The sequence below is a fragment of the Galleria mellonella genome, unplaced genomic scaffold (genome assembly GCF_026898425.1).
Source record: "Galleria mellonella isolate WM207_F2 unplaced genomic scaffold, CSIRO_AGI_GalMel_v1 utg74, whole genome shotgun sequence".
Lineage (NCBI taxonomy): Eukaryota > Metazoa > Arthropoda > Insecta > Lepidoptera > Pyralidae > Galleria > Galleria mellonella.
This window is the reverse complement of record NW_026442147.1, coordinates 3,921,717-3,930,381: the sequence shown is the minus strand read 5'-3', so window position 1 is coordinate 3,930,381 and position 8,665 is coordinate 3,921,717. Positions and strand designations below refer to the sequence as shown.

Here is an 8,665-nt window from a genome sequence, read left to right as displayed (position 1 = left end):
AATTATAGAAAAAAACTGAAGTACGTTATACTAATTATATTGGTTAAATTTAGATTTATAAATTATATAGGTTGGCAATGTACGATACAGAAAATATACCTGTATGTTAGAGCAGGAGACGTAATAAGATAATAATTTGCACAACCTAAGCTCGAGGTTGTTTTCGCGGAGTAGGAACAAAATAATTTCAAATAATTTTTACTTATTCAAGTGAAATTTTAAGTGAATGTAATTAGTTAGAATGAAGTGTGCTTTATTTGAATGTAATGTAAATAACAGAGAAAACATAATTTCATTTTTTAAGTATAAATATGTTTGAAACATTTTACTTATTTAAAAACAATATTTAGAAGCATATCAAATATTTTATATGTGAATCGACAGAGAAAATTATTACATTGAAACCAATTAATATTTTGAAGGCTCAAGTATTCAAATTTAAATAATAAATACGCGAATATGTACAAAATTTTAACTTTAATTCCTTAGAGATTGTCAAGAAGCATTAGTCTTCTAATCGATTTACAAGTCGACAAAGGCAACAGGCTATTACATATACAAATATAATTAAATATAAATTTGTTAAATAAATAAAAAAAAAATAATGGCAACCGATTCAAAAACCAAAAATTATATTTTTGGGTTTGAAATGTTGATCAAAACTAATTATAGACATTTTAATTCCTAAATTACTCTATAGAAGCAACATCAATGATTGCCACAGACATATGATTACTTACTATATAACTTCTTTATTTTCACACACACAATTTTATATACATTTATACAATATATACGGAGAAAAATACATGTACAATATGTATGTATATTTCTCCGTCATTTGCAAGACTTTATGAGTTTCACATAGTACAATATAAATTTAAAACGGCGCAAGTCTACACATCGAAAACAGGTTGACAAATTTATACTGCGCTGTATTAAGAGCGTTATAAACGAAGTATGGTAACAAAAATAGTGGCAAAAACAATTAAACAATTTTAAATTCATTGTTTGTGAATAAAAAATAAGTATACTTTATTTTAAATACATTATCATTTACTGTATATTATACCTATATATTAAATATATATCTAATACTAGAATAAATATATATAATTACAGGCACAAGAAAAACAAATTAACATAAATAATTAAATAAATACATAGATATAGAATACCAGTATATCAAATGAAAAACCAATCAGATAGAGAAAAGATAATCTTTCAGTTATCGCTTACAAGCATTAATGAAGTTTATACTTCTAACATCAAGTAATGTACTATGAACAAGGAATTGTAATGAGAATAGAGAATAATATACTTATAAAATTTTTACTACAAATTTGGATTTTAATATCAGACAAAAACATGTTAAATTATTTTTGACAATTAACAAATAACTACATTGCCTTATCTTGTTATAAACATTATTAGATCATTAGTAAATCAAAAGAATATCCATAGTTCATGTTCATGTAATAGATTCTTAACAATGCGACACGTAAGAACAGTACTCGTATCCAAAGTCAAAGTCTACCTTATTTTTTAATTAAAAACATATTTTCATAACAACAACATTAAAAATAACCTCTTTGTTTCTTTACTTCGTTTTTGAAAAATTTTAAATTCTTAAAAATATCTTCAAATCAGATTTGCTTCTATATTTGATATAACATTCACACACTTCTTAAAACTACCCATTAACATTTTGTCGTTCGGACCATATTATATTTTTTATAATAATGGCTGATGACGGTGATAACGTAAGTAATTTATGTATATAAGTGTGATTCAAGAATCACAAATAATAATTTTATTTTCTGTTAACTTCTGAAATAATTATATAGAATTTTGGAATATGTATCATTTTATTATAATTACTATAGCCAATAAATAATGCCAGAATTTAATATAAAAAGTCCCAACCGGTTAGAAGTACTTGGGGTATCTTTATATCGAAATAATAATCTATAAAATAATCAGGTAGTTAAAGTAAAAATGTACTGTATTGATTAGTTTGGCTACTTATGTATTCACAAAACTCTTATTGCTTTTTTATTTATTTGATAGATGTCAAAAGTAGGTATACCTTTGACTAGATAGTATTCACTAGGCTCTATACAAACCAAAAAAGAAATGGAAGGGAACCATAAGCTTAAATATGTTATTCTTTGAAATATATCAACCTACATGATAAAACTATTTGTTTATTTAAATATAGTTTATTGCAGACAAAAATTACATGGTCATAATTTATTTTGAATAAAGGTGTATAACAAGCAAGCAAATTAACACTATAAGAGTTGTCTTCCAACAAACCTTGATTAGAATGGAGCATTAATTACCAAATAACTATATCATCTATATATAAATATTGCTTTTTCTTGGGATAAATATTTCTTAAACGTTTTCAAAAGAAATGACACTGTATTTATCATAAAAGGTAGTAATAGTGCTGATGTAAGAAATATATTTTTTATTTCTAGTAATATAAACATATCTTTTCTTACTTGTATAAAATTATTAAATGTAATATAAAAACTCTTGTATGGACTTTACTAAATTATAAAATGTCACATTTTCAGGTGGCTGTAATGACAGTGAAAGAACCTCTGGATTTGATTAGATTAAGTCTTGATGAAAGAATATATGTGAAAATGAGAAATGAACGGGAATTGAGAGGCAAACTTCATGTGAGCATAGTTAAAATATGATTTATTAGCTTTTATCTGTATGACCGGGATAAATAGTTGTTTATATCCTTCTCAATCCCATATAGTATGTGTATACCAAATTTCATAGTGATTGGTGAAGCTATTAAGGTATATAAGGTAATAACTAAACTCACTTCATGGTAACCTCACCTCAAATGGGATATGTTGGCAGGGCATCAGTGAGTGATGATAGCTGAGAATGAAAAGGTACCTACCTTTACCAGACTAATTAACCTTAATTAGTCTGTCATAATGAATACACCTGGAATTAAGCACCATGGTTTTCAGTGGGGACCACATGGCTATCAGTTTGACAGGGAAATTTTGTTAGTGATGGGATTGGTAGTCCACATTACTAACAATTTCTTCCCCCAATGGAAAGGAATTTATAATAGTAGAGTTTAATAGCACAGTTGCTCCACCTCGAAATCATGAGTGAGACGGAGGTAACCATGCAGATAATTATTGTACAAAGACTTTGTCTGTTTTAATTCTCAATAACATTTATATATTCCACTTAAAAGTGTTGCATAAAGATTTTGTAAGTATTGATGATAAATAGTTTCGAAAATAATATTTTTTCAATGCAGGCTTATGATCAGCATTTAAATATGGTACTTGGTGATGCAGAAGAAACCATAACTACAGTGGAAATTGATGAGGAAACCTATGAAGAAGTTTACAGAACAACAAAGAGAAATATACCAATGCTATTTGTGAGAGGTGATGGTGTTATATTAGTGTCTCCTCCAGTGCGTGTTGGTATTTAATAATAATAAATTGTAATTAAGTTAAAATAAAAAAATTACTGCATACTTAAAACTTTATTTCTTTGCCAAAAGTTTAATAACATTTTTATTATTAAATATAACATTTTTTCGTTCAATCAATTCTTCCTCATCCATTGGTTCAATCACTGTACCTGCTTTTGTAATCACAGCAGGACGTATTAACATTTTATGTGCTTTTTCTGGCACAAATGTATTGCCAATAGGGGCTCGGATTGAAGCTTCATATTCTTTAACACTTTCAAAGGGGAATGGGACATCAGTTACTTTATGGATTGTCAATTTTGGATTTTTAAATTCTTTGATTATAATATCACCTTTATTGTCATCACGGCGTGGCATTTTTGGGGGAGCTTTAAGAATGAACCTATTTGTTTTGCGTTTTCGAGGTTTAATACCTTTTCCACCCCAGCTACCCCAACCTGGTAGAGTTAAATCAATATCCTCTGGTTGATCTTTTTTTACTTCATCTTCTTTCTCTTGTCTAAAACTAGCTACAATATCATCTTCTTCAAATACTTCTTCAATATTTACTTTTGGAACTACTTGTTCATCATCATCTAACTGATCTAATTCATCATTACCTTTTGGCAGAACACTATTTAGATACTTTGGTTTAACTTCAATAAATCTACTAGGGTCTATATTCATATTTGTGTTATCTTGAGTGTTGCTATTAAACGGAATAGATTTAATATTACCATCATTTTCAGCATCATCAGTTTTTGTGCTAGTTTCAATTAAATTCTCATCAATAATTACTTTTTTCTTTTGTTGTTTGAATTTCAAATATTCAACATTGTCTTTTTCTTTCTTTTTCTTCTCCAGTTTTTCAAAAACAGACTTCCTTTTTTCTTTTTCTTCTAAATTTTCAATACTTTTCCTAAGGTCCTTTAATTTAATTTCTACTTTATTTACCATATCATTTTCCAAAGTATCAAATGCAGATATAATTTCATCTTTAGTATTCTGTATCTCTTCTGTTTGAAGATTGACAAGTGATTCAACAACCCAACTTGAAGTAGCTATTGGTTTATTTGTGGCAATTTTGGTTTTAATTTCTTGTGGTTGGTTTATTAATTGTTGCTTTCTTTTATTTGTCTTTTTCTTTTCAGTACTCTTAACAATAGGTTGCTCATTGTTTTTGTTATTTGTATTTTTCTCTTGTTCAAAATTATTTATATTGTTTTCATTATTTAAATCATAAGACTCTTGCTCTATTCCATGATTCATTTTTTCAATACTTTTCTTTAAAATGTCGATTTTATTTTTATCCTCATTGGTATCTTCATCATGTGAGTCAGTGTCACTATCAGTTTTCCGCTTATACATTCGGTTTTTTAAATATTTTTTGTAGCCAAAATCAAAATTAGCATCAACATTTGATTTATCTGACCTTTGCATCATCCAAGGATTCATTGGATCTTGTGCTAAAGAAATGTCTGGTATGACTACATCATTATCACCATCTTCATCTGTACTTTCAGTATCTTCTACTTTTTTTGTTAAACTTCTGCTGACTGCAAGTTGTTCTGCAATTTGTTGTCTTACCTAAAAATAGAAAAATGATTACATTATATGATTATGATTTAAAATTTGAATAATTTTATCAATATATTAATAATAAACATGTAATACCTCTTTGTCATATTTAGCTCGAACCATTTGATTTTTTGCCCATTTACCAGTATTTTTGTGTCTTAGTGTATGTCTTTCCAAAGCTCTAGCTTTTTCAAGTGCCTCTAATTTTTTAAGTGCTTCTTCAGGATCTATCTTTTGTAACTCTTCAAATTCTTTCAGTTGCTGTTTTAGTTTTTCTTTTTTCAATATACTAAAATATAGATTAATTTTAAATATTAATAAAATTCACTCAACAAATTGCTAACATCCAAATATAATTATAATAAAAAAAATTATAAGTAATAGGACTTAATATTTTAAACATTATAATTTTTTAAATCACAAAAGTGGCAAACAAGTAGGCCCATTTGTTGGTAAACAGCCACTGTTATTTGATTTTTTTTTCTGTAAAAACTTAATTCAATTCTGACAATATTAGTATCACCAAAACAAAATCATTATCCTATTAGTCAACTCTATTAATATCAAATTATTCATTAAAGTCAATTGAATCACTTAATGGTTTAAATATTGCCATGTTAATGCGGATCAAAGAATATTTTAGCCAGTGGGTTGTTTTAAGGGCTGACAAAAATTATGAATATAATTGGACATATTAGTTTGCCATCTTGTCCCAAAATAAGTAAAGCTTGAATTAAGCATACTAGACAATTAATAAAACAAGCTTATGAATATAAACATTGTGCAGGGATCAATCCCGCAACCATCAAAAAATATATTAAATTCTACAATTTAAGGTTTTCATAATAGAAATTATATGATAATTATAAATACTAACCGATGATATTTCTTGCTCTTTATTTTACTTTGTCTTTTAGCTTTTGCTGCTTTATATGATTGCTGTGCCCTTAATTTAGCTATATGTTGCCGTTGCTCCACCATTTCTAAATATGACATAGGGAATATTTTTTCTTCTTCTGCCTCTTCTTCCTCAAATGGAGGATCTATCTGTTCTAGCTCTTTTTCCAGTGGCGACTTCAATTTAAACTTTGATATGAATTCATTTGTGGGCTGAAGTTTGGGCGCAACATTTCTAAGAGGAAATGTCACGTAATCCAGAGTTCTGCTCCGAGCCACCACAGCGTCCCATCGTCCAACCTTTTCCTTGGCTTGTTCATAACCCGTTGTCCTTTTGATGCGTTCAGCCTGAGGTTTTTCTAAAGGTTTTGGCAGTATAGTGGATATGCTCTGACTGTTTTTCAACTTTTTACTTATTTGTACATGATGTGCTGTATTTTCTAAGATTTTTGCTACATCACTGAGGTTCAATTTGTTAGATCTTTTAATCAAATTAAATTCAGAATTTGACTTAGTTGGTTCGTTTCGTGTAGGTTCAGTTATATGTTGCGTTTTATCTAATTTGGACACTGCACTGATAAGTCGACCATGTTCCGAAGCTACAAAATCAGTTTCTTCATTATCATCCATTGTAAATTAATAAATATACTAGACAACACGTTATTTAACCTTAAAAATATTAGACGAAAAAAATGAATAATGACAGTGACAATACAGACAAAATTAGTAATCACTTGCTGACCACAGATTAAATTGTAATTCCTTGTTCCGTAGTTCTTAGCTACTGACCAAAGAGAAAGGAAGGAAGTAATAGATAAAAAGGACTGAAGTAATAGATTAAGCATAGTAACTGCAGTTCTCTTTCTATGACAAATCTTGCAGAAGCAGGGCTGTAAGGTTAAGGTCGGATCTATATTATAGTGCTACTCTCGGTCTTATAAAATCTTAGTACGTTAAATCTATGTATTAGCTACTTAAGAAACAACGTATATATTCACATTACAATTTAGTTTCATTCTGATCAATTTAGAACTGTTTGTCGGTTGGTACCTACTAGCTATATAAAATTCAGCTTTATTCGTGTAAATCTAAGTATTCATATTATAGAATTAGTGTTACCTGCCCATTCGCTCTAATAACATAGAAAGACACTATTTTTTATCTATAAATATATGATTAGTATATCGCAAACAGTTTACGTTCTCAGTACCTCGATAGAGCGATTTAAGAACTAAAATTACCATTATTAATTAGTTCTATCTTTTGCCACTTCATTGCAAATGGCGCTGTACGAAGTCATCCATACATACATACATACATATCTGTCACGCCTGTCTCCCATTAGGGTAGGCAGAAACAATGGAACGCCAAATGCTTCGATTCAAACAAACCTCTTTCGCTTCTTCCACATTCATCAATCTTGTCATACACGCTCGTCGGTTACGGGTACTTTTAATTTGGCCCTTCTTCAGCACGTCGCCTATTTGGTCGACATACGTCCGTCTAGGGCGGCCCCTACCGACATCTCCATTCATTCTTGCTCGATAAATCTCTTTCGTAATTCTTCTTTCATCCATCCTCTCCAAATGACCAAACCAACGCAACATTCCTTTTTCAATTTTTGTCACTACATCGTCTTTCAGTCCACACTTCTCTCTAACCACACTGTTTCTTACTCTATCTTTTAAAGTAATACCACACATACTTCTCAAAGCTCTCATCTGTACAGCATTTATCTTACTTTCATGCTTCTTCTGCCATACCCACGATTCGCTTCCATACATGAGTGTTGGTGTCAGTACTCCTTGAATTATAGCAAGGCGAGCTTTGCTCGATACATTTTTACTTGACATAATCGAGAGCAGTGCACCGTTAACACTGTTTCCCGCTTTTACTCTCCTCTCAATATCTCTGTCACACTTCCCATCCCTCGTAAACAAAGAACCTAAATATAGAAACTCACTCACTTGCTCCACTTTTTCATCTCCTATCATAATCTGGCATGCCGTTAAACTTTCATTCCTCTCAAAAACCATTACCTTCGTCTTCTTCGCATTTATTTTCATACCTTTTCTTGCATACGCTTCATTCATTATAGTCACCATTTGTTGTAATTCATACTCCGACGATGCAAAAAGTACTTGGTCGTCGGCGTATAAAAGAGTCTTAAACAGAGACTCATTCATCCTGAATCCACAATTAGATCCTTTCAAATCGGTCAAGCAACTGTCCATAAATAGGTTGAACAGCCAAGGAGACGCTACACAGCCCTGTCTAACACCGCGTTCAATGCCAAACCAGTCTGTATAGACTCCATTTATTCTGACACAGGCATTTGAATCCTTATATAAAGATTTGAATGCCCGTATCAAATGGTTGCTCACCCCATACATTGCCAGTGTTGACCACAGTTCATTCCTCTCCACTCTATCATAAGCCTTTTCAAGATCAATGAAGGCGCAGAAAACCTTCTGATGTTGAGCTAAGGTTTTCTCTGTTATGCACCTTAAGGAAAAGACTTGATCCGTACATCCCATACCCTTTCGAAACCCTGCTTGCACATCCCAAATTTTACTTTCCGTCTCGTTCATCACTCTTTTAATCAAAATCCTAGCATACAATTTGCCTACAACACTAAGAAGGCTTATTCCGCGGAAATTTTTGCACTCCTGCTGTGACCCGCTGCCTTTATATAGTGGCACAATAACAGCTTTGCTCCAGTCA

General features: G+C 30.5%; 2 protein-coding genes across 2 annotated transcripts; one reads left to right on the top strand and one right to left on the bottom strand.

Annotated features, from left to right (window-relative positions):
- The first annotated feature begins 1,489 nt into the window (after positions 1-1,489).
- On the top strand, positions 1,490-3,529 carry LOC113516098 (U6 snRNA-associated Sm-like protein LSm3). Its single transcript, XM_026900464.3, has 3 exons — positions 1,490-1,763; positions 2,586-2,693; positions 3,305-3,529. Exons 1-3 carry the CDS (start codon positions 1,743-1,745, stop codon positions 3,482-3,484), a joined length of 309 nt encoding a protein of 102 aa, XP_026756265.1. The 5' UTR covers positions 1,490-1,742; the 3' UTR covers positions 3,485-3,529.
- On the bottom strand, positions 3,524-6,679 carry LOC113516097 (U3 small nucleolar RNA-associated protein 14 homolog A). The gene is made up of 3 exons (XM_026900463.2): positions 5,922-6,679; positions 5,141-5,333; positions 3,524-5,053 (listed from the first exon to the last, which is right to left on the bottom strand). Exons 1-3 carry the CDS (start codon positions 6,569-6,571, stop codon positions 3,539-3,541), a joined length of 2,358 nt encoding a protein of 785 aa, XP_026756264.2. The 5' UTR covers positions 6,572-6,679; the 3' UTR covers positions 3,524-3,538.
- Between the last annotated feature and the right edge of the window lie 1,986 nt (positions 6,680-8,665).